Source organism: Podarcis muralis, chromosome 4 (genome assembly GCF_964188315.1).
Source record: "Podarcis muralis chromosome 4, rPodMur119.hap1.1, whole genome shotgun sequence".
Classification (NCBI taxonomy): Eukaryota; Metazoa; Chordata; class Lepidosauria; order Squamata; family Lacertidae; genus Podarcis; species Podarcis muralis.
The window spans coordinates 83,177,503-83,204,136 of NC_135658.1; the positions used below are offsets into that span (position 1 = coordinate 83,177,503).

The following is a 26,634-nucleotide window of genomic DNA, read 5'->3' on the forward strand; positions in this document are numbered from 1 at the left end:
TCTCTCTCTCTCTCTCTCTCTCTCTCTCTCTCTCTCTCTGTGTGTGTGTGTGTGTGTGTGTGTGTAAATGTATACAGTAGAAGTTTGCTTTGGGCAAAACTTAAAGATAAAACCATTGACAAGCAGGGCTTTTCTTCAGCCGGAACTCTCCGGAACTTAGTTCCTGCCCCCTCAGGTGGGCGCCATTGCCATTATAAGAGAACAAGGGAGAGGTTTATGGTGATTTCTGGCACCTCTTTTTCTAGAAAAATAGCACAAGGTACTCTTGTCTATGACCCTGAATAGTGATATCAAAGTTCAGGTCGACGTGGGAACCTTTTGAGTTTACCTCAGGAGTCCAGTCAAGCAGAGTTGCTTGTTGCCCTCCCCGCGCCACACTTTCACATTTGCAGACCTTAGCCTTCATGATGGATGCCTGACAGGATCGAGGAGAAGGCTTCTCTCAGTTCTGCTTTAAGTGGCTGCTTGAGTCAACGAAGGCTAAGGAGATTGAAGGGAAGTCGAGTCCATTTCTTTGCAACTGCTTCCGCTGTGGAAGATTCCCTGTGCCTGGTCGGACATTCACAGGATAGGGAGTCTGAGGCAAATGTTGGTGGCAAGATACGAAGTGATATGCCTCCATGACAAAAACAGAAATCACTAGTCTGGATGGTGTCCACCCACGAGTTTTGAAAGAACTCAAGTATAAAATGGCTTCTCTCCTAACACAAATCATTGTAGCTCGTCTGAGAGCAACTTTGATACCTGAGAACTGGAATGCAGCCAATATAAACTCAAATTTTTAAAAAAGTGATCCAGGATGGATCTGGGAAATTACAGACTTGTTAGCTTAATATCTGCTCCAGGGACACTGGTGGAAAGCATTGCTAAAGAGAACGTTACCAAGTCTTGCTGAAAGAGAACCAGCATAACTTCTGCAAAAGTAAGCTGTGTCTAACTAAACTTTTAGAATTTGTGTCAATGTGAATATGGATATGGGTGATACAGTAGACACGGTGCACTTGAATTCTCAAGGTCTCAGGAAAACCAATGAATTGAAGTCCCATATTATCAGGGCGTTTTTTTCAGCTGGAACTCTCCGGAACTTAGTTCCTGCCCCTCTCAGGTGGGCGCCATTGCCATTCTAAGAGAACCCAGCACCTCTTTTTCTAGAAAAGTAGCACAACATATTATGATATTTGAATAATAATAATAATAATAATAATAATAATAATTAATTTATACACCGCCCATCTGGCTGAGTTTCCCCAGCCACTCTGGGTGGCTCCCAATCGAGTGTTAAAAAAAATACAGCACTAAATATTAAAAACTTCCCTAAACAGGGCTGCCTTCAGATGTCTTTTAAAGATAGGATAGCTGCCTATTTCCTTCACATCTGAAGGGAGGGTGTTACACAGTGTGGGTGCCACTACCAAGAAGGCCCTCTGTCTGGTTCCCTGTAACTTGGCTTCTCGCAGTGAGGGAACCGCCAGAAGGCCCTCAGAGCTGGATCTCAGTGTCCGGGCTGAACGATGGGGGTGGAGACGCTCCTTCAGGTATACAGGACCGAGGATTCATTCAGGTCTCATTCCAAAATATTTTGTTAAAAATGTAACATTGTACTTTACATTGCCATATTCCAGTGCCATTCCTCGGATTCACAGTGTCATTCAAAGAACATTTGTTAAGGAGTAAGGCCATTGAGCTCAATGGGAATTACTTCTGAGTAAACAGGCTTAGGATGCCACTGTAATTAATTGTTTACAGCAGCTATTGATGTGCTACTCATCTCCTGGCATTTCCCTAGAATTGTAGCATTGGAAGGGATCCTGAGGGTCATCTAGTCCAACCCCCTGCAATGCAGGAATTCCTTTAGGATCTTTTGCATCAGGAGGAAGCCTGGATGGGGTAGGCATATGATCTCTCCTTCTTCTGGTGTCTTTGAGATAATATTTAGATTTGTTTTTGCAGCCCCAGGTCTAAAGGTAAAGGTAAAGGGACCCCTGACCATTAGGTCCAGTTGTGACCGACTCTGGGGTTGCAGCGCTCATCTCGCTTTATTGGCTGAGGGAGCCGGCGTACAGCTTCCGGGTCATGTGGCCAGCATGACTAAGCCGCTTCTGGCAAACCAGAGCAGCGCACAGAAACGCCGTTTACCTTCCCGCCAGAGCGGTACCTATTTATCTACTTGCACTGGCGTGCTTTTGAACTGCTAGGTTGGCAGGAGCAGGGACCGAGCAACGGGTGCTCACCCCATTGTGGGGATTTGAACTGCTGAACTTCTGATCGGCAAGTCCAAGGCTCTGTTGTTTGACCCACAGCGCCACCCGCGTCCCTCTAAGCCTCAGGTCTAGACAAGTAAAATTAACTCTCTCTCCTGCTGTTAGAATAACTCAGTCGGTAGAGAATGAGGCATGAGACTCTTAATCTCAGGGCTGTGGGTTTGAGCCCCATGTTGGGCAAAAGATTCCTGCATCGCAGGGGGTTGGACTAGATGATCCTCGTGGTCCCCTCCAACTCTACGTTTCTTTGGTTCTCCGTTTGGCGATCAGGGTCCTCCAAGGCATCTCTCATTCCCACCCACCCCCTTTCCCTCCAACTCTGAATGTGTCACGCTGTGTGTGTGGGTTTTCCTTGCCTTTTTGGTTAGCATGCAGGGATGCACTTCTCCCTGGAGTGTACAAGTGGCAGGCTGGGTCCAGTATTTTAAGCTGCAGCACGCTAGGTGAGAGAAACGGAGGAGAGGGGGGTTGGGTGGGTGGGGGGACAAGGCAGAGACTGCAGTGACACTGCCTTCCCTGGGCTGGCTGAAGCATCTCACTGGTGACAGGCTCGGGAGCACGTGGCTACGTCATGGAAAGCCAGGCTCCCCATGCAAATCTCAACTCCTCCTACTCCCGTTGAAAGCCTGTAACTCATAGCCCAGGCTCAGGAGCAGAATCCAGTGTGTGCCTGCGTCTTTCTCTCTCTCTCTCTCTCTCTCTCTCTCTCTTTCTCTCTCTCTATCTATCTATGTGTGTGTGTGTGCATGAGGGGGGAGGATCCGTCTCCGTTTCCCCCTAATGCACGCCAGTGCTGGACGGAGCAGGGGGAGAGAGAGAGAGAAAGAAAGAGAGAAGAGACCTGCCTCTGTCGCGTGTGTGGTTCGCCTGCATGCTAAGGGCTAAAGATTTGCATCTGCTGTGCAACTGGGAACCGCAGGTGCCACACAATTACATACAACCCTGAGATGATTTGATGGTAGAAACCAGCACTTTCCGAGGGGAGCACCTGCCTTCATCCATCAGACTTGAGCTGGGTGGTGGTGGAGGAGATCCGGGCGCTGTGCGTTCTCCCTTCCAGGGGCTGCACTATGGCAATCTTTTAGTAGGATGCATCCCGCTTTGGCTTTGTTCTGCAGATCCACCCAGCCTCCCAGCCATCAACTCACAGGCTATGGTTTCCTCTGTGGGGATCTCTCGCGCTTTACTGTTGTCTCGGGTTAGTTTTTGGCCTTGGCTGGAATTTCATCGCCTCATGTCTTGGTTGGCTTCCATCTGAAAGAGAGGAGGAGAAGGAACAGGAACAAGAAGGCAAGCAAGAGAAGGATCTATGTCTTTTTTCTTCTTCCACAGTTTTGGGTGATAATCCAGCGTCGTTCTGGAGGAGGGAGATAACCCTGGCTGAAAAACGCACCCATTGAGAAGTCTGAAAGAAATTAACCACGTGAGGGGGAAAGGGGGGGGAGAAAGAAAGGAAAAGAAGGGGATTTAAAAAAAAAAAAAAACAACCCTGGGAGATCAGGATTTAATCTTTTTTCCTCTTTTTTGTTTTTGTTTTGTTTTGGTTTTTTTTGGTTGTTGTGGTGGCCAATGATAAAACTGGTGCCCCTCTGGAGGAGACCCTGATCTCAATTTTTATTATTATGCAACAACCACAAGGATCTCCTCTTTCTCAGGGTGTATAAGCGCAGGATTGCTTTTCGCCCAAATCAATGTGGTTTCTTTGGAACATTTTCAGCAAAGGATCGCATATGCTGCAGTGTCTTTGTGGCAAGAGTCTTAAGAAGAACAAGAACCCAACTGGTAAGCAAGACACTGCATCACAGTGTGTGTGTGTGTGTGTGTGTGTGTGTGTGTGTGTGTCAGTCAGTCCCCCCCCCCCCACCTTTGTGTTACTCTCGTCTGTTGCTCCCCATAGCGCCAGGTCTGCAGTCCTGTCGAGGGGAGAAAGGGGGAAACGGGAAAGCAGGCCGGTGCAGACTTGCGTGCAGCGCGGTGTACAAATAAGCCAGGCTGTGTTTGCAGGAAATTCGCCAAAATCTGCTTTGGATGAATTGTTTCCAACGGGGAAGAGAGAGGGTGGGAGGGTGGGTGGGTGTGGGGAGAGAAAACTTAGATCTTTGTTGACATTTTTTAACCGGAAGGTGGAATTGTAGCAGTGTCTCATAATCCCCATTTCTTTCCTGGTCTCCTCGCTCCCCGCAACAGTTTCCAGCAGAGGTCTCAGGGCCTTGCGCGACTGGTGGGTGTACCTGAGGGCTTTCGGTTCAACTTGCAAGCGTGGCTCGTGCTTCTAAAGTGGACAGGGGGGGGGGGGGGAGAAGAGAAACCCTTGCAAAACCCAGCTCTTTGTGTTTATTCACCAGATCTTCGTCAGCTGCCCTTCCCCATCCCCGCATCCCCCCTAGCCTGCAACCTGGTGGCAGAGAGAAAAGAGAGAAACACTTTCAGGGAGTTTGTGCCTGGAAGGGAACTAAGAGAAAGTCCACCTGTCCAACAGCAGCCTAGGCAGAGAGGGGTGTGTGTGTGTGCAGTGGAGAGTCTCTGAGCAGGACTTTGGGGGCAGAAGCCCAAGGCCCCACTCAGAAGGAGGAGAAGGAGGCCCCCCCTCTGTCTCCATACGCAGCAGCAGGGCTGACTTGCCACATGTGGAAGGAAGTCATGCAATGCACATTGCCTCCTTAACCCATGAAGCCCAGGATCTAAAAAAGAAAAATGACCTAGCTTTTTGCGCGCCTGTCTAGGTTCACTTTTTTTGCGCCTGGTTGATCAGCCCAGCCTGTCTGCTTGTCAGCTTCCAACCCCAGCAAGCTCCAACGGGGAAACTTGCAGGACGTTACATAAGGAAATGCAAATTGCAGGTGCTTAGGGCAGCCCCACAACCCCACCGCCTCCTCCAAGCCTCTCCACCTCCCTTAATTCCCTTTCCCTCGTGTCAACGGGGAAGGACAGCGCTGGCAAATGGAGAGAGTTTGGGGAGAGAGGGAGGGAGGCTGGAAGAAGGAGAGTCTTCCCAAGGAAGCGGCGCCACAGCCAGACAGACCCCCTCCTCCTCCCCGTCCACACACACACACACACACACACACAGGCTCAAGCCTGTCGAGTTGGATAGTTGGGATCACCTGTGTGGTCTTGGGCGGGGATTTGCCGTCCCTAGCAGTGCTTTGGAGGGCAAGAGCCTGTGGAGGTTTGTGGGGAGCCTAGAAAGGAGCCAGGGGTGTGGGGTGGAAAGACTCGTGTAGTGTGTGTATGTGTTTTTGGTGTTGCCTGCCCTGCAGTGGCAGTTTCTAAGCAGGAGGCTCTTGACGCTGGTACTGCAGTGTAGTAGATCATAAGCATCCGCTGACACACCAACAAGCTGCAGCAGGGTTGGCAGCTGGTGCTTGGGGGGCAGCCTTTTCCTTCCTCCCTGGCTTCAGACTTGCAATGCAAAGGGACTAACTCTGCATCCCGAGAGAGAGAGGGAGACGTTTTGCTCCCTTCGTGTGTGTGTGTGTGTTGGCTCCGTCCGCTTCCCCGCTGCAGCAAACAGAAGCAGCTCCTTCCCAGAATACCAAAGAAGGCTGGATGCCCCAGCAGCCCCTTCAGCTCTCCGGGGGGTGGGGTGGGGGTGGGAGAGAGCGAGCGAGCTCGGTCTTCCCTTCTGCACAGGACGAGCCGAGGGTTGGTAGTGGGCTCGGTGGTGGTGGTGGGTTTAGCTTGGCGCTGATCCTTCCTCCTGGAAGGCAACCTTTTGCTCCCCACTTGCAGGCGGTGTGGGGGGGACAGCACGCTTGGGCCATGGCAACTTTGCCAAGGCGCAGGACCTTCGTGCAAACGGACGAAGGAAGACGGTGCATTCTTCTCCAGTTTATGTATAAGAAAACAACACATCAAAGCACTCCCGCAGAAAGCACTTGCCTCCTTGACCAGCTGAACGACCAGTGAGGAGGATGCCTTGAGGCTGGACTCAAGACAGTCGGAGAAACTGACCTAAATAATAAAGCCCTTTTTTGCCCCCCTGTTTTCCTTTTAAATAACAAAGATGTTGCATCTCTGCAACAACAAAAGAGGGGTAAGGAATAGAACGTCCCCTTCCCCTCCCCTCGCAAGCAAGAGAAATGCACAGCCCAGGATAACCAGAAGTGAACACAGGAATGTTTTGGACTCCTTTAGATCCCTCCAGGCACAAGCGAGAGAGAGGTTGCTTCTCAGGATAGTTGTCCAGTTTACTTTATGATGACTTCTTCCAAAGAGGATGCTATGCTGAGCTTCTTTCTAGATGTTTCAGAGATGGTGGAGCTTTTTGAGATGCCTAGGTACCCCAAAATGTTGCAGATTCCCTTCCACGGGGTCCAGCCGGAATGAATAAGAATAGATAAGAAACATTATTAGAGGCCTTTGGAAATGTACAGGATAAGCATAACTCTCCTAGGTGATCTCTGTTCTTACTCACCACCCCACGCCACATTATCCTTAGTCTTTTTCTTTCTTTTTAAAAAAGTGATTTATAACATGCTGTTGCTGGTTTTCCCAAATCGGGGGAAAATTAAATTCTGGTCCTGGTGCGGTGACGCACAACTTAGTGCAAAATGCAAATATTCTATAGCAAGACATGTACAGTACAGCAGTTTTGATTAGGATGGAGGCTGCCTAGTTAAGTGTGAACAAAAAGCTCAGGTGCTTCGTGTTATCTTTTAGTTTCAGCATCACTCTGTTAGCAATGCAGCAACTGGATGTGGATTTTGGTATATGTATACTTTTCTTTCTGAAAGTTGTAGAGCTTCTTTCTCTCTCTCTCATACACACCAGTGCACACCAGTGCACACACTCCTACAGCTTTTTGTTGTGGTAATAATGGTTCCCCTCTCCTGGTTTCCGCTCCCTGTTTCTGCCTTAGCTAAAGCCTTTAATATATGCCGCAAGTAGTCTGTGGTCCTGAGGTATGCGTCTGCTGTGAAATTAATTGATCAATTAATGTGAAATATAGGCAAACCCCTCTAAACTGTAAAACAGCCCTGAGGAATAGTCTTGAATATGATCGATCGTCTTCTGTTTGTTATGACTCAGAGGAGGATAAATAGGTTATGATTTTAAGGTGGGAAAGACTTGGCAATGTGTGTGGTGGCTGCATGAATAGATTTCTTTGACAGTGGTTGATGTACTGTAGCAGGTCAATGACTGGTCCATGTTCTAAAGTTTGTCTGAGGCAGCATTTGCATATGATGCTACGATTCTTGAGAAAAAAACAAGCTATGCACAAAATATAGCACCTGACCTTTAAGAACAAATATTGGAGTGTTTACACAGCCATGAAAGAAACTGTGTTGATGATGGCTAAATCATGCTTTGAATTAAGTACCAAGTAACATATTTTGCTCAGTTTTTCCTTTGTTGCATTATGGCATATTAGTTGTAATGATGAGTGATGAATGACTAAAATGCTTTCCTGCTTTAGCAAAAATAAGACTGTGCAAATCCTAAGAAGATTTACTAGATAAAAAGTTTCACTGAACTCAGTGGGGTTTACTTCTGAGTAACTTGCTGTGCAAACCTCACCACAGCGTGAAGCCAAAACAAAAGGACCTGCCATTTAAACATTGCAAGATGCTTTAATTTTTAGAGACATTAGGATGTTAACCACTAGTCATCTTGATTGGATTTGTTAATGAGTAAACTGAAAGAAAATTGGGATAGTGAGTTATTGTTGCATCCAGGAGTAAGACCCTACAAATAAACTTAATTCATACTTTACTTTTGTTGCATTGTCCTAGTTTTGGGTATTTAACATACTTCATTCACATAGTGCAAGTGTTCTTTTGTTACATGAAACGTTTAATTTAATGTGTAGAGTCAAGCAGTTTTGTAGCTTCTAAGCCTGTGGTGGATCATGCAAAATGTATCAAGTTGTGTTTGATTGCCTAGGAAAATGAATAGTCTGTGGTATCAGCTGGAATTTTCATCACCTTCGGAATAAAATTCTTAATATTCAGTTTTACATATGATGAAAATGAGTTTGAAAAGCAAACAGAATGTCTGTGCTTGGAGTTTCTCTTAACACTGATGTGTCTGAGTTGTTCAAAAACCATTTGTATGTGAACATTTAGCCAACTTTTTCCAAATAACAATGTCTTCTTTTCCTTCCCTCTATTTTTCCTTCATCTGCCTTGCTTGCTTCTTGGGATTCCTATCACTGAATGGCATGTGAAACATTTCAGAATGACTGACACAATGAAGCAATTTAGTTTAAGAAGTTGAGAGAATATGCTTTTAGAAATGCGGTGATTAAATATATTTTGACTTTCATATCTGGGTCCTGGAGAAGGAGGCATATTGGTCCTTAACTTTTACTTATTTGTTTTCAAGGGGAAATATTTTGTGACTTGCTTGGTTTTCTTTAATATTTAAAGTGAGCAAAATAAGTCAAAGTTTCAAAGTTTGTATATTTTGTTATTATTAAGCTTGTTTTGCCTTGCACCACCCCACCACCACCCTAGTGCCTTGTTTAGTCATCCTCAGCTTTTACAAGTTCTGGGAAGAGAGGGCAGATCAGAGTAGGCCCTAGACACCTTGCCTTTTCAAGGGGCAGTACTGTCCCATTCAGAAGGCCTCTCCCAGTACCACAGTGCTTGTTGAAACACAACTTTCTGATCACATGTGGGTAGCTTGAACAAATCAAGTGAAGCACCTCAGTATCCTCAGTGGCAATGCAATGCGCACCTCTAAGATTGGTTCACTGCTGAATTGGGATCTCTGAACATTTTGCCATCCCAAGAGACTTGCTCCATGTGATGCTGTTTTTACTCTAATATATAAGTGAATCTGTTATGTTCTGAGTTGAATAGGATCCAAAAGGCAGCAGTCTGATTGGTCCTAGAACAATAGGATTCAGAATGCAGCAGTCTGATTGGTCTGGAACAATAGGGTCCAGAATGCAGCAGTCTGATTGGTCCACAGGAGCCACCCAATCCAGCTCCAAGTGGAAGTCATTCTGCAACCTGATTGGCCTACAGGTGAATCCCGGAAATAGCCAATCATGTGGGGCCCATTGTGTAAATAATGTATATAAAGCAGGCATTCTGCGGGAACTTCCATTCCTCCTCACCACTATGAGCTGAATAAAGAGCATAAAATCCACTCTCGACTCCGAGTATATCTCAGAATCTATATGTACTGCATATATGTACTGAAAACAGGAGTTGCATACCTGCTGTTACCAAACTCAAGAATGTTCAGCTGATGACCTGGAGGCAGCACTCACTGGGCCTTCTTGTGCATCCTTTTGTCCCACCCCCTGACTGGAAGTCAATATTATTAGGAGCATGATTAGCATTTGAGACATTTTGAAATCCTTGTCTCATCATCACCACTTTGCAAATGGGAAGCGAAGCTGACAGACAAGGGAATTTTTAGATGTTACTTGAGGACTAAATGAGCGTGTGTGCATGTGATTGGTTGTTGTTGTTTTTTTGAGGTGTGTGTGTGTGTGGCATTGCAGTGGCAGGTTCCTTGACCTATGTGTGTTCATTAGGACGTGCATAGGAAGGCTCACATATAAAATTGTACAGGCAAGGGCTCTGTACAAATGCATAGAGGAGGGGAGGCCAGGAGCATGCTGCTGCCTCTCACCCCAGGCATTCATTTAGACCTCAAATAATATACAAAATTGGGGGGGGGGGGTGTTTGCAAAGACCACTGAGTGGATTCACAGTATAGCACAGATTTGGATCCAGGTCCAAATTCAACACTATTCATTCACATATGATCAATGTGGATTTTGCTGCACTGACTATAAACACATTTAACATCCTGGAAGCTTAGGCTCAAAGGACCCAATACATTAAAAGAATATTTGCAGGTATGTCCATTTTGTGTGCATTTAAAATAACTGCTGTAGGGGGTACTGACCTGGGCCTGTGTCATGGGTAGAGGGAGGTTAACTCTTTCTTCCCTGTGCTACAGCTTCCTTCCTTGGGAAACCTCTTAAGAGTTGCTTTCCTCCTGGGACAAATATTATGCATAGGCGTACCAGGTTTGTGTGGGGAAAGGATTGACCCCATTGTACCTGCACCATGTACCAAATCTGGATTAGGTCCCATACAGTAATTTTGTTTGGTATTTTTAAACTATGAAGATGCATTCAATGTATCATGGAGTTTGGAGTTCACTTCTGTACTCAATTTTGGGTTCTAGCCAACTGGTTGGGAATTACTGATACATAGCATTTTATGCTGGTTTAAGCAATAATATGGCATAGGGTAAATAATGGAAGGGTTATGAGTTAGTTTGGCCAGCTGGCAATGAGACAATGTTCCGTTCCCTGATTCTTAGTTCAGTTCTAGTTCAAGAGTATTGGCATCCATAAATGGTTACTCCAGCCAGTTAAGGAGGAACAACTGTGTGTATGTGTGATTGCTTATAAAGTGGGACATTGTCAGGAACAGAAATGTGGAGTTGATTTGAATGTCTTTCCAAATGATCAGGCATCTCCGTCTCAAAACATTCATCATCACTGTCCTCTTGTGCTAGCCCTGTTTTTGCATCTTGATAAGAAAGGTGACTTCAACAAGCCTCCTGCTACTCCCAGATTAATGAGACCTCAGGTGAAAGGCAGGTAAAGGTATGGCTACCATCACTTTGAAGTCTATTTACAAGCAGTTTGTTTTGAAATAACTCATGGACTTCAAAGACGCCTTCCAAGTTGTCATGACGTCAGGTAATTGACATTTGGGCAGAGCTGCCCATTTGTTAAAGTTGGCCAACAGGGGCAGGAGGAAGGGTTTGGCGTGCTAGTCAGATTCAGCTCCCCACCCCCAAATGCAAAGGGTAAACTTGCTTATAAAGTACTCTCTCATCTGGCAATAAAGGTAAAGGGACCCCTGACCATTAAGTCCAGTCGTGACCGACTCTGGGGTTGCGGCGCTCATCTCATTTTATTGGCCGAGGGAGCCGGCATACAGCTTCCGGGTCATGTGGCCAGCATGACTCTGGCAAACCAGAGCAGCGCACAGAAACGCCGTTAACCTTCCCGCCAGAGCAGTACCTATTTATCTACTTGCACTTTTTGGCGTGCTTTCGAACTGCTAGGTTGGCAGGAGCAGGGACCGAGCAATGGGAGCTCACCCCATCGCGGGGATTCGAACCGTCGGCCTTCTGATCAGCAAGCCCTAGGCGCCCACAGCGCCACCCGCGCCACCCGCGTCCCCATCTGGCAATAGAATCATGGAATTGTAGAGGGCAATCTAGTCCAACTCCCTACAATGCAGGAATCTTTTGCCCAAGGTGGGGGGCCAGAACCCATAACCCTGAGATTAATTTTTGGTGGAGAAAAGAAATAAAGGTCTGTAACATATTTTCTCCTGTAACTGGGAATTCCCATTTGCTTTAGCTCCTTTTTGCTAAGGGTCATATTATTAAGAGACCCCACTGTGTCAAGGCAATGTCATGGTATTAAACGGTGCATGGGTGATAAGAATGAAAGAGTGTAGGGAAGCCAATGTGGGGCAGTAGTTGGGGGCCAAGCTGCCTTGCTGGCAGTAGCCATAATTATCAGATGTGGCACAGCAGTGCCACAAACAGCTGCTGCTCTTGAGCTGACTAAAGGGTGGAATGCAGAAATGGCAGGAAGAAAGTCTAGGGATGACTATCCTTGTGTATCATCCTACAGGGATTTGAGGCCAGCTGCATTGACATAAAACTTTGTGCCAGATGTATTGCAGTAAGCTTTTAGAATGGGATTGAAACTGACAGGAATCGTAGGAGAATGGAGGACTGAATCCACCTCTTAACTCACAAACACATGCTGCTGTTGCTGGACTCTACATGGCATTGGAAAGAATGCATGCATATAGATCTTGGTCTAAAAGCATTTCACTTTAATTTGAGGTATTTATAGCCTACCTTTCACAATAGCCTCAAGGCGGTTTGATAAAACATGAACAGTACAGCATAAAAGAAACATGATTAAACAGCAGGTAAAAACAACCACAAGCACATTAGTGTTTTGTTTTATTAAAAAACAACAACAACCAGGATAAAATAGTAGTCACTCCATTTATAAGGGGCAAATATTGTAAGACACCATTAAAGGCCCTAGACACCAAGACAAACTTTATCTGGTACCTAAATAATAGTAAAAGAAAGTACTAGGCACACAGTTTTAGGGAGAGAAATCCATAATTTGGGTGCCATCGCAGAAAAGGCCCTCTCTGCAATTGGGGTGAAGCTGGCTGACCTCTGAAGACAGGCAGTTGGGGTTAGAGGCATTGATTTAAACTCAATTCAAATTTTAATTTGTATTCTGCCTTTCTACAGTACTGTAGAAATTAATAGACTTAAGTTGGTCATGTTTTTTAACTTTAGTGGGTCTACTCTGAGTAGGATTAATATTGGCTGTGACCCAAAAATCAACAAAATATCAGCAATACATCAAAAGCAATCATACCCACTCAACTTACAATAAATCAGTTACAAACCACCAAATGTATGAGCAACCGAGGGGGGAAAAAATACATGAAATGCTACAGTGCTCCCAGGCATAAAGAAGACAATGTTCTGAAGTGGAAAATTACTATTTTTTCATCCCTTTTTGGCAGCTTCCACCCACAGGCCCCAGCCCTTCACTTGGAGAAGGGACTCTGAGAGAGATCTTAATTGGAGGGCAAGTTCATGTGGGAGAATACAACCCTTCAGGCTCTGCGTTGTCTTTGTCTACTGTGGAGGTTAAGTCAGGTTTTTTCAAATCCTTACTAGTATTGCTTAGCCCTGGCAGTGTATGATTGGAGAGACCATAGCTCAATGCGTGCAGAAGGTCCCAGGATCAAGCCTGTCATTGGTGGGGAAGACCTGTGATGGAGACTCGCACACAGAGTTACAACTCTCAGAGTTCCTTGTGCAGATGGATTGACAGTTAAACCACGCTGAGAAGTGCAGCTCTGTGCAGGGGGAATAGGGGTCTCGTAACGAATCTCAGCACCCATAACAAACTACAGTTCCCAATATTCTTGGAGGGAAGCCCTCCAACATTTCTCTGATGAAAATAGGGATGTCCTAGTCAACATCATCATCATCATCATCATCATCATCATCAACAACAACAACAATAATACCCATCCCATCTGGGTTGCCCCAGCCACTTTGGGCGACTTCCAATATATATAAAAACATAATAAAACACTAAACATTAAAAAACTTCCCTATACAGGGCTGCCTTCAGATGTCTTCTTAAGGTTGCATAGCTACTTATCTCTTTGGCTTGTGTGAGTGTGTGTGTCATAACTCCATAGTCTCCAACATTTCTCCAATGAAAATAGGGACGTCCTAAGGAAAAGTGGGACACTGCAGGATCAAATCAGAAACTGAGATGGTTTCTGCAAAACTGGGACTGTCCCTGGAAAATAGGGACACTTGGAGGGTCTGTGACTGTTTAAAATGCAATAATACGGCTTCAAATGTACAGTGCAGATGAGACCTGTTTGTCCATTTAGTCCAATATTATCTGCACTGACTGAAGTAGATGATTCTTATAGATAAAATAAAATAGATAAGATAAAATAGACAAGACTTAAAACAATCTTATCTATTTTAAGGAGATGCCCTGTGTACCTTCTGAATCTTACCTTTAAAATTAGCAGAGAAGAGAACATTGCTGCAGGTATGGCCAATGCATCACTGTGTTGCAAAAAGCTTCTCCTGGGAAAATTCTGACTTCTGTTCAGTCCTTAAAGGTACAGGAATTTAACCTCCAGGGTCTGGGTCTGGTGAATAAGGCAAAATGAATCTCCATCAAAGCCAAAAGGGGACATATGCAAGGAAGTCAAATATATTGTTGGTCACCAGGCATTTTTATCATAGTTTTAAATTTTGTAATGTTTTAATTAAATATTAATGATTCTAGACTACGCCCCTGAATTCCTTCAGGGGGAAGAGTGGAGAATAAATAAATACTATTTTTGAAGCAGCGTCCGTAAAGGCCACAGAATTATGTATGGTAAGATGTTAATACATATGCATTGCATGCCTATCTATAATGAAGTTAATAGATGCCTGGTGTTGGCATGCTCTTCGCGGCACTCAAATGAACAACGACCTGTTTACTTGGATCTCACCTACTAAAGCACTTGCCCACCATGGAATATATTTTCTGAATTTACACAAATTAAATTTCCTCCCCTGATCTAATTAAAGCTTGCGTTGCCCTTCTTAATGGGTGAAATTATTTCATGCTCATGATTCTTTCTGTTTGAGCCATAGATCTGCATCCATCTCGGTGCTAGTTGGTTTTAGTACTTACAGCAGCAATCCTATACATATTTCCCTGGTTTTAAGCCCCAGTCAGCGTAGTGGGGCTCACTCTGAGTAGCTGTGAATAGGGATTGCTCTATAAGAGAATGATTGTTACTTGAGGGACAAACGTAATACACATGTTTGCCTGTTATGTTTATTTAATAGATTTATTTGCCAGCCTTCTCAGGGCAGCTCAGAACAACAACTATAGACCACATGACAGTACAAAATTTAAACTTATGCCTCTATTTGTTGTTTTGTTGTTGTTGTTGTTGTTGTTGTTTAAAAAGACCAATAGGCTGTTCATCTTTCTCTAGACGTCAAATTATGTTAGGAGAAGAGAATATGGACATTAGCACATTTATGCATTTTTACTCAGAAGGAAGCCAAATAAGTTTAGCAGTGCTGACTCACGAGTAAGTGGTTCTCACAACACAGTCTTGTTCACTGGGGTTTGCTCCCAGGCAAGTGTGCATCTGGTTGGCCACTGAGAACAGAATGTTCGACTGGATGGGCCTCTGGCCTGATCCAACAGGGGGAGGCAGAAGTCACTATAAAGGGACACAAGGAACTGCCTTATGCCTGGATAGCTCAGTTGGTTAGAGCATGGTGCTGATAACGCCAAGCTTGCAGGTTCAATCCCTGTATGGGAGGGCTGCATATTTCTGCACTGCAGGGGGCCGGACTAGAAGATCCTCAAGCTCCCTTCCAACATTACAATTCTATGATTCTATGACTCAGAACACTGCTCCAGGAATCTAGTTCATATTGACAACTCTGGCAGGCAGCAACTCTGCAGAGCTTCAGGCAAGTGCCTCTCTGAGCCCTTCCTGGATATATTGGGAATGGAACCTGGGACCTTCTGCTTGCATTGTACAAATGAGCCGCAGCCCTTCTCCAAATGTTTCTTCCCAAAAGCAGTTAGATTGTTTTTTAAAAAGTAGTGAAAGCCTTGCAAACTCACGTTGATAACATCTGCAGTGCAGCACTGTCATGGCCCCATTTCTTCACAACAAAGGCCTGATTCACACTTGATTTCTGTACACTTCACTGCTGTTCACTTGATGAATGATAGGTGAATGTGGGATGCCAAGTGACTCCATTGAAAAGCATTGTGTACAAGGTGATGCAAAGAGATACAAAAGTGCCACCTATGGCATTATTATTTCTGTGAAGGCTTACTCACCCATAGAAGTCATCCATGTATGAGCCAACCTGGATTTTTTTTAAACACACACACACACACACACACACACACACACACACACTTATGATGAAGCACACAACAACCCTGTGCCACAAATCCACTTCTGATGGATCTTTGCTTTCTCAAGCAAATAACAGTTTCTGGGTGCAATGCAGACAGTTGTAGGCTAGGTATTCCATCTCTGAAAGAGTGCAGTCCTCTACTCAAAAGTAAGTCGTGCTAACTTCGGTGGGACTTACTCTCAGTTTAGTGGGCTTAGCATGGCAGCTTTCATGTGCAGTTGGGTATATTGGAGCACACCAATATGTGAAACAGAACTGAAACGTGAAAACATCCTAACGTAAATGCGGCCACAGTTTCTTCAGTACAGTGGTACCTCAGGTTAAGTACTTAATTCATTCCGGAGGTCCGTTCTTAACCTGAAACTGTTCTTAACCTGAAGCACCACTTTAGCTAATGGTGCCTTCTGCTGCCGCTGCGCCGTCAGAGCACGATTTCTGTTCTCATCCTGAAGCAAAGTTCTTAACCTGAAGCATTTCTGGGTTAGCGGAGTCTGTAACCTGAAGCGTATGTAACCTGAAGTGTATGTAACCCGAGGTACCACTGTATTTTAGATAACCAACTTGCTGCACGATGCACAAAACCACCATATTGTTGGATTTTATGGGGTGCTGTGCTGAAATGAACAACAGTGATGTTGCAGTTACTTAAAAACAAATCTAAAAGGTACATTGACCTGTTCTCATCCAACCCTGCTGTATTATTGGGGTGTCTGTGTGGAGCACCTCACTTCCCTACCCTGCTTTGGGGCAGGAAATTGCCTGACAAGTTTCTGTCAGGCAATTAGATCATTTTAAATTAGAGACCTAACCAGTGCTTTTTTTCCAGGGGGTACTTCAAGGGTATGCAGTATCGGCACCTCTTTTTGTTGTTGTTGTTAAAAAGTGTGGCACTTACTGTAACAACTTCACGGTGAAGTTTTTTCTAGGAAAAAAAGCCCTGGACCTAACGGTTGCATTACTTTGCTTCAAAATATGGTAAGTCAGCCTTGCTGGTTTCGGAGGTGCTCCAGATCATTCTGCTGAATGTGGCCCTGGACTTCTGCCTCAACACTCTGCCCTGCAGAGATGGATGCATTGACCTTTTCTGTGGTCCTCTGTGTGTTTATGGGATTGGGCATTTTGGCATTTGAAAGATAGCACCATTGTAGTGTTTGGCTAGGTCTACGTTTGGATTTTTGTTTGTGTGTGGTGTAGCATCTAGCTTTAGAAAGAGATTCAATTGGGTAACTTTTGCCATTGCATGCCTGGATAGCTCAGTTGGTTACAGCATGGTGCTAATAAAGCCAAGGTTGCAGGTTTGATCCCTGCATGGAACAGTTGCATATTCCTGCATTGCAGGGGGATGGACCAGATGATCCTTAGGGTCCCTTCCAACTCTGTGATTCTATGTGCACAGTCTGTCATGGAAGTCATTGTAAGTGTGATGTGGTGTGTCCTGTAAGTGTGATGTGGTGTGCCCTGCTTCTCCCTTGTGCGTATGGTATCTTGGGTTTGTTGTTGTTGTTTAGTCGTTTAGTCGTGTCCGACTCTTCGTGACCCCATGGACCAGAGCACGACAGGCACTCCTGTCTTCCACTGCCTCCTGCAGTTTGGTCAAACTCATGCTGGTAGCTTTGAGAACACTGTCCAACCATCTCATCCTCTATCATCCCCTTCTCCTTGTGCCCTCAATCTTTCCCAACATCAGGGTCTTTTCCAGGGAGTCTTCTCTTCTCATGAGGTGGCCAAAGTATTGGAGCCTCAGCTTCAGGATCTGTCCTAGTGAGCACTCAGGGCTGATTTCCTTAAGAATGGAGAGGTTTGATCTTCTTGCAATCCATGGGGGACTCTCAAGAGTCTCCTCCAGCATCTTGGGTTTAAAAATCTGTAAATCAGCCTGGTAATTTCAGATTGCAGCAAGCAAGGTAGCCAAAATGGTTTGATTGCTAATATTGAGACTGGTGAGTGAAATTTAACAGATGTGTTATGAGATGTATCAGAAGTAGTGGAACTGTTGCTATTTATAGAGGAGAGTTAAGACCTTAAGGAAATAGTTGGCATGATATGTTTGTAAACAAAAAGGCATATATTAATGATGGATTATTAATTACATCTTCGTCAAGATTACAGCTATGGTCCAGCATGGTGCAGCATCTTGTAAATGTTGTGCACTCTTAAACTCCTTTAATGACAATGGCTTTATATCTCTTCTACGGGAACTCAACTTTGGCTGACTTGTATTCATTATGTTAAAGTGGGATTTTTTAATATTTTTTTGCAAAACATGGAATGTCCTGTACAGGCAACTCCCAATTTATGGGGGGTTGCATTACAAGGCACTGTTTGTTTAAATGAAATTGCATATGTTTGGAATACCATTGAAAAAGCCTGCAAGCATCCCGTTCTGCCCTGCTGCACCCCCTTTTGTGTCATTTCGGGGCACTTTTGGGTTCGTTTGACACAATGCATGCATGTGAAATTGCACACATATCAGACACGCATAAAACATTTGTTGCCTGTAATTTAATAGATGATAACAATATTTGTAGAACTTTGGGAAGTGCCCAAGGTAATTCCTTCTATCCTTTGGAAGAAGAAAAAGAAATTCTCTCAATGAAGCTTCTTCCAGTTGCTGTTACTGATGTTTAGGCCCAGATAATGGGAAATATCAATGATTCTCCTTGAGACTTTTAAGCAGATGTTGAAACATATAACTACATGTTTGAAAAGTCCATCTTTCTTAGGATTATTGGGTGTTTCTTTTATGGTCAAGAACACAACAGGTGTTCCCTCATTTCAGAGCATCTCTTTGCCTTGATAGTAATAACATTATTTTGGTGGCGGGGAGGCAGAGTTTCTTATTTTTGAGAAATTAACAAGCCTGATTTAGTGCAGCTATTCAGCTTTGCATAGCTGGTCTTGGTATATATCATGCACCATATGCTTTTCTGTTTCCCTGGAATTATTGTTCTACCAACGCAAGTAGCAAGAATGAACCCTTGCTATTTAGCGCAGAGAGAATCTGCTGTCACAAAGGTTGCAATCTGATTGTTAGATCACGCATACACACACAGGTGTGAGAGATGATAGCCTGAGTGTCGGAGGCGAATATAGAACGTGTGATGCCATGTCAAAGGGAAGCGTCTTTGTACAGGCTGCAATACAACACAGAGGCCAGCATGCTTAAACTAATGAAAGGAAGTGAGTTTAGGTGCATCTAACTCTGTGTAGAGACACCCGCGATGGGGTAAGCTCCCGTTGCTCGGTCCCAGCTCCTGCCAACCTAGCAGTTCGAAAGCACGTCAAAGTGCAAATAGATAAATAGGGACCGCTCCGACGGGAAGGTAAACGGCATTTCCGTGTGCTGCTCTGGTTCGCCAGAAGCGGCTTAGTCATGCTGGCCACATGACCCGGAAGCTGTACGCTGGCTCCCTTGGCCAATAAAGCGAGATGAGCGCCGCAACCCCAGAGTCGTCCACGACTGGACCTAGCGGTCAGGGGTCCCTTTACCTTAACTCTGTGATGGCTTCTAAACAGCTGTCACATGGAGGATGGAGCAAGCTTGTTTTCTCCTGCTCTGGAGGCTAGGAAGTGAACCAGTGGATTCAAGTTACAAGAAAGGAGATTCTGACTAAACATCAGAAACAACTTTCTGACAGTAAGAGCTTGTTCGGCAGTGGAACAGACTCCCACAAGAGGTGGTGAACTCTCCTTCCTTGGAGAGTTTTTAAGCAGAAATGGGATGGCCACCTGCCATGTCCAATCTAGTTGAGATTCCTGCATTGCAGGGGGTTGGACTAGATGACCCTGGAGTCTCTTCCAACTCTGATTCTATGACCAGCCTGCTTCTACTGATTATGTTGCTGGGTGGGATTGTGTAAAGCATCAAGCAGCATGCGGTGAGGATGAGTGATTTAAATTTCACCAGAGTTCAGACAACTTCATTCTCTGAGCAGCCCATCTGTGAGAAGACGTTATACATTCTGCTCACCACCACTCTTCTTTAAGAAATACTATCAAAGCAGGAAATTAAAATCTGTGACAGAAGACCCAACTATTGCTTTGAATGGGTGCACTCTCTGTGAAAAAATTGGTTTCTATTAATTATTTAAAGTGCTGTATATCTATAAAACCTCAAAATAATGGGCATGCCCCAGCCAGAGTTAAACACTTGAAGTGACTGAAGGTGATGCTTTGCTCTACAGCTACAATCAATAGGACTTAAATAGCCCGACAGTGTTTGGCTCATCACTTTTAAATACTTTCATCCCAGTTGTTCATTAGAAGCACTCTATCTAAGAACTGGTGCCTTAGTTTGCTCCCCCCCCCCCCCCATTCTCTCTTCGGATCCCTTTTCCTTTTGTACCATGTCATGTGCACAAAAGTAAGCTTGAAGGCAGGGTTTGTCTATATATCACTGGTAAGCTGCTCTGGAATATTGGGACTGAAGAGTGGATTACTTTTGCCATCTTTTGTCAGAATCTTGTGGTAAGCACCCTTTCTAAAATTTGTCAAATATGTTGTATTTTGGCATAAAAATACAAGTTTATTCTTATAGGGCACTATTACAAAATGTCAAAGATGGATTGTAACATACCATAGGTTTTTTTTTGGTTGTTGTTGTTTAAATGGGGTTATAAAAAATTGGGACAAAAAAAGAAATGTCAACAATGGAAACAAAAAGGATGTTACTGACCTGTATGCTTGTTTGAATTACTCCCCCTCCCAAATGCTTTAATTTGGGGGGGGGAGGTATGATGGATTAGCATCACACTGTTTTAACATTTGCATATGGAATGTAGTCTCCTGGAAATTATTTGGCTTAATCGCTTTGTGAAGTTAAAATTAAATAGGTCCCACTCAACATCAAAGTAGTTCCAAGGTTAAACACGTCAACCTTGTTGGAATTGCCTTTATTATTAGACGACAAGACAGGTGGGATGCTCGGTTATAAGGTAGCTTTTCTTTTAAAGAGATTCCAGGTTAGAGTTGGAGATTTTTGTGTTTCAATACAGAGGTATATTTTATTATTGATAAGCTGTATTCATTCAGTGATGGAAGCATGCCTAAGATTTCCAAACAGTCTCCCATCCAGAAAATGACCAGAACTCATACCTGCTTAGCTTCAGCATGGTCCTGCATCATATACCTTCAGGTCATGCTGCCCCAGGCTCCTTTGGAAAGAAGGGCAAGATATACCTTTAATAAATTGATCAGTAAAATCATGGCCCAAGACTAGTGGGTTGTACCCATTGCTGAATGAGCAGCGTTCCACTTAGAATCATAGAATTGTAGAGTTGGAAGGGCCCACAAGTGTCATCTAATCCAACCCCCTGCATTGCAGGAATTTCCCCCTCAATGTGGAGCACAAACTCATGACCCTGATTTGCTGCTACCCCTCTCTCCCACCACTTGCTGATTCACCTGGCAGCAACGGAAGAAGAATGGTGAGGAGGAGGAGGAAGAGGACCAGTGGTCAAGCCACTCTGGGGAAGGAAAGCTCAAGTGAATGCCAGAAGCAATCTGGAGGAGAACTGTGGGAAGGAACTGAGGGGCCCCCTGAAGGCATTTTTCCTGAGCCTTGCACTCCACAGATGTCTTTTCTCTCAGTGTACTGTTCTGGCAAATGTGGCAAGCCTGATGTGGATCCAGAAAATCCTAAAAATCTGGTCTTAAGTGAGCTGAATTGCATAAACAGAATTCCCAGTCCTCCAAGTAAATGTTCTTTAGATGAGCTTGGAATCAGTGTGGCAATTTATCCCATGGTAGGACATTTGCATCTCTCATGCCAACCTGTTGCTGAGAGAAGGGCAGGACCGGGGCTGTAGCCAGTGGTTTGGCAGTACGTTCTGCTTTTTAATGAAGTGACCAAAGGGTAGGATTCAGCATGCCAAACCCTCCTGCGTATTTTGCCACTGCAGAAAAACTGGGCCCTCCTTTAAAGAGGGCATGTATTGCAGTGAGACCTGGACAACCGACACCCTGTGTTGTGGGTGGGTACGTTTGGACAGCCACAACACCCGATTGGTAGGTCCCTCGAAGCTGGGTGCAATCTGGCCAATGGGACACAGTCCAAACAGTTTGAGGGACCTATTTATGTCCATGGACGTGACCCAGAGCTTCCTCTTTCTGTGCGTGCATTCGGAACACCCGCCCACCTCTCCCTACTTTTAGGGCTTTGCACTTGACCTTGCTATGCCATCGTTTGTCGTCTGTCGTTGGGACAGGGGCACGGCAGGAATTTTCCCCACTTGGCTGATTGACTGTTGCTATTTAGGTTTCACTTGCCGTGTAGCAAATTGTCACAACTTGTAAGTGTTGTAAATAAAATATATGCCCTTTTCCATAATGGGGTATCCAAGAGCCCATATAGAGTCCTTACATAGGTTCCCTATTGGTAGGAGAAAATAACAGAGGCCAACCAGAGAATATTGAGAAGCAAAGCAGCTAGTAAGCTTGATCTTTATTGATCTGTTGCAACAGGGTACTCCCTCACACGCAGGAGAGGAGGAGGACCCAGAAAGATGGTGTGCAAGACCTTATAAAGACTTTTGAAATTCCCATTCTCTAGATCAAGACCACCCCCAGAAACATTATGCATACATCACAGAAGGGGTGTAACCTAAGACCACCCCTCAGATACATCCCACCTACATCACAGAAATTTAAATATTGTTTTTCTCCTGTTGTTGTTTATCTCCTGTCTGGCAAGTTACTTGATTGGATTTCCCGGGGAGCCTGGCCATTCTTTTGTAGTGGTAAAATACTTATTTCCTGGGCCAGGTCACAGGCTCACACCTTATTCAAACAGGCATATCCTTGAGACAGGATTTGTGAGGAAAGAGACAATGGGGAGGCTTTTCCAGTTTAACCTTGCAGAGAAAGGATTTGGTCAGTTTAGGAATCAAAATGGTTCCAGGTTGGCTTTCCTGTGCTGATCTATGTACGTGTGGTTATGAACGTTGCCATATATCTAAGACCATAAAATTCCTATCACATTATCCCCCCTTTGGGGCTAGAATTTTTCTTAAAAATTTTTGCCCCACAAATAATAACATCGTATGTTGTAAATGGATGTCTTTGTATAAATATATCATATAAAAATAACACATGTTGCGTTTTGCTACTAAATTACTTGTGGCATTCTAACACTTTGGGAGAGACTATTTACTCAATAGTGTTCTATGCTTTACACCTAGCAGGAAGGTCCACTAATGACTGAAAAATGCAGTTGGTGTTTTGTCCTTCGCCATTTTTGTGTGTTTCTCAGGTGTCAAGCTAGCTCTTCTGTGGTCTCACACTGACATAGTGCTACAGCAACACATCCTGTCTGTTGAATCCCCTCGGGGCTTTCATTTAACCATGTCGCCTGGCATTCACCATAGCTGGCACAGGTTTGGACATCTCGTGAGGGAGATGCCTTGGCCTTGGCCTTTCTATGGGATTTTATTATAGGCTGTGGTCTTGCACTCATGGGAAGTTGCTCACTTGCACTTAAAGGACCAAAAAGCTAATTGCAGCCTGGATACACTTGCCCAATTCAAACTGAGTCCAATTTGAATTTTTCTTGCCCCATGGTTCTCAACTCTTCAAACCAATCTGTTAAAAGAAAACCATTCTTAACAAGGGCAGTTGTCCAAATAAGTCAATTTAAGTCTATAAGGGATCATTCCTGCTAAACCAAAGCATATCCACCTTCATGTTTCTTAGAAGCTTCTCCTTGGTAAAGCAAGTTTTGGCACTTTTTTTTAAAATGGGTAGGGAAGGTTGGCATAGTGCCAGGTGGAACAATGAAATGTGGTTATAAATTGATCTAAACATTGGACTACACAATAGTGTGAGTTATTAGAAAGTATAAAATGTATGAGAATCCTCCACTGGGGTGTAAGGAATAAGACATTAAACATAAAAACAATTACACACAAAAATAGCCCCCCCCCCCTTTGTGGAAATAACACACTGTCAGACACATTTCAACATCCTTACGTAATAACACATAATACAAAACAAACTAATAAAATATCAGTTGCATATCTTGAGACAATTGTGATCTTCTCAATCCTGGAGCACAGTCTTAAGGTTCAAGTGAGAAAATGTCCTTGCAATTCAACTCCTCCCCCCTTTGTCAGCCCCACTCCCCCGTCAGTCTATATCCTTTGAAAGAAGATAGCTGTGGGCACTTTGAAAACTTTGCTGTCTGTTGCTGCAGGTGGTGGCGAAGCTTTTTCATCATAGGTCTGTAGTAACACATCTGTAGAAGTGACATCCTGTAAGGGGGCGGGGGTTTTAGGGACTTAAAAGACAGTTAGAAAAAGAAGGGGCAAAAGCCCCCCCCCAATCTCCTTGAGTTATTAGCTGCAAATAATAAAATCTTAGCATGTTAAGCATTTTACTCATTTTAATATTATTATCACATTTTCATATAATTACTGTTATTATCTGCTAAGTTTGTTTGCTTTCCTTCACTTAGTTTTTGTTGTTCCCCCCCATATTATTACATAAAAAATTACTCCACGTGTATAGAAAGAGAACTGTAAAAAATACAACAAAGGTTAAAAAATAAAAAAGAAAGCAAAAAATTAGATTACCAGTCAGATGAAAACATACTTGACACAAAGACATCAAATTTAGAAAAGAATTATTATTAAATAATAATAAGATATTATCAAAACCACACAGATTACCACTGGACTGAAAAAAAATGGGAAAACAATGGAAAAAAGGTTCAAATTCAGCATGTACTATCTGATAAGTAGAACTTGATGAAAATGACTTTCAACATGTGATGGACATGTCCCCAGAGTAAAACACACACACACACAATGACCTATGAGGAACCAAAAATAAATAAATGCTAAGACACACAATTTGTTTTTTTGTGTGTGTTTTTTTGTTTTTAACCTGAAGTCACCTGAAGTAACTTGTTTTGGCATTCTAACAACCCAATGAAAAACTGATTAATAAATGAAAAACAGATTATTTGTAACCTAAAAAAGTGTCAGAGATAGAGGAAAATCAACTAATATAGCAGGGCTCCAGACTTGTTTTGCTGAACAGAAAGAAAGTGACTGTTTGGCTTTAAGGGAAGAAAGACAAAAGAAATACAAATACAATTACTTTTTATAGAGTATTTAAATCACTGTTTGCATCCCCTCATTATCATTTGTGCTGTGGGAGAAAAGAAGGGACAAACACTTTGTTAATGGGGTTCACATATCCTGTTAAAAGGGGAAATTATTTCATGTGAGAAGTCTGTCAGGAAATGCTGTTCCTAAAATGCATAGGCATATACACACACACAAAAAAAACTTATAAAATTTAAATCCCATTGGGGAGGCAAACTACTCAAGAGAGGAACTCACAGTGGGAGTGCTTTGATATTTACCTGTGAAAAGAAATCGGCATGTCAAGACCTGAAACCTGGCAACCTCTTGACCCTTGATGGTCCAGTACCCAACCCCTTTGTCTTAATTAGCCCCTGGAGCAAAAGACACATCAAGGATGATCTCCCCCAATGGTTCCAAGTTCCACACAAGGAAATTTGAATAGGTTTCTTCCCGCAGCACACTCTCCAAACCTCCTCTCCCCCCTCCTTCCTCTCTCTCTCTCTCTTTTAAGCTGATCTAGCCTCTGTGCATGTGCAGAGTTCATGTCTCAGCAAACCTTTTATACTATTGAAAATGTTGCATCTTTTGGCTAAATTAGAATTTGAAGAAGGGAAGGGAAGGGTAAGGAGTAGATTTTAAAAATAGGGTTAGATTTTAAAACAAAAAGGAGAAACTCAGCAATTTAAGTATTCACCAAAGCTAGCAATTGCAGCCCAAGCAAAGGACTGCTTCCTTTATGTACAGGAAAGGGCTAATATCCCTCTGGCTATTCGCAGAACAATGCCACGCCCTTATATATGGGGGAAATGGCCAGAGTCAGAATTCATAGGATATTCATTCAGCCTCACCATTTGCAGACAAATTCTTCTGCCCTTTATTTACAGGTATGGTCAAGGCTACTCAATTTGACTATATGAATTTTTATGTGCTTAAAATTTGAATAGACTTTTAAGTTTGATTTTTGTAAATAATAGACAAAATGATAAATACTGTAATCACTCAAATGCTTGATATCACCAGTTGTGCTTCAAAAACATCACGGCTTTCACCCCTCACCTTTTAAAAACAAAGAGCAAATCTGGGCTGAATTTCAACTCATCAGCCATAAATTGGGAAAGTTGAAAGGGACCTGGGGTCATCTAGTCCAACCCTAAAATACAGGGTTCATAGCAAGATTTGTACTACCAGAAACACACATTCTTATGTACAGACACAACTGGGGAAGAGACCACAAGCCATGCACCTATCACAAGCCATGCGCATATCATGTACTAAGGAAGAGGAAAATAAAAGTACCCAACTTTATACAGAACACCCTTTTAGCAGATCTTGAAGCTAGTTTGAGTGAGAGTTTACTTCCTTAGACTAAAGAGTGCAAGTTCCTAGAGAAGTTATCTTTAAAGGAAGATTGAAGTGAACATTTTCCTAAGATAGGGAGAGGATCTCTTATAAAGCAAAGTTAATTCAATTGATATAACCACTCACAAATAATAAAAACAGCCATAGATTTGATTTAAAAGGAATACAAAAGTGAACAATTTCTCCTGAGCTTGCAGAGGAGTAGTAAGCCTAATCTATGCCCCCCCCTTGCAGTTTCCTTTAAAGGAAGCTTACTCAGGAGTAAATTTACCTGGCACAGAAGTAAGAAGGAAAAAAAACCTGAAAGAGACAGAATGAAATGGGGGGGGGGGCATTTTCTAAGAAAAGAGGCCAGGAAGTCTTATAGAGACTGATATCTGGACTGGACTCATAGAATTTTGCTGGCCATGGAAGCC

At 43.7% G+C, this 26,634-nt stretch overlaps 1 protein-coding gene across 3 annotated transcripts in view; it reads left to right on the forward strand.

Moving 5' to 3' along the window:
* The first annotated feature begins 2,927 nt into the window (after positions 1–2,927).
* FGF14 (fibroblast growth factor 14) overlaps positions 2,928–26,634 on the forward strand; it is a 309,088-nt gene continuing 285,381 nt past the window's right edge. Inside the window, exons 1-2 of one of the 3 annotated variants that reach the window (XM_077927681.1) lie at positions 2,928–3,551; positions 3,979–4,043. In XM_077927681.1, coding sequence (XP_077783807.1) covers positions 3,992–4,043 — 52 coding nt within the window. In that variant the 5' untranslated portion in view covers positions 2,928–3,551; positions 3,979–3,991. Of the gene's footprint in view, positions 4,044–26,634 lie in introns of all 3 variants that reach the window. The other 2 variants (XM_077927682.1, XM_028728197.2) reach the window with 2 other exon arrangements.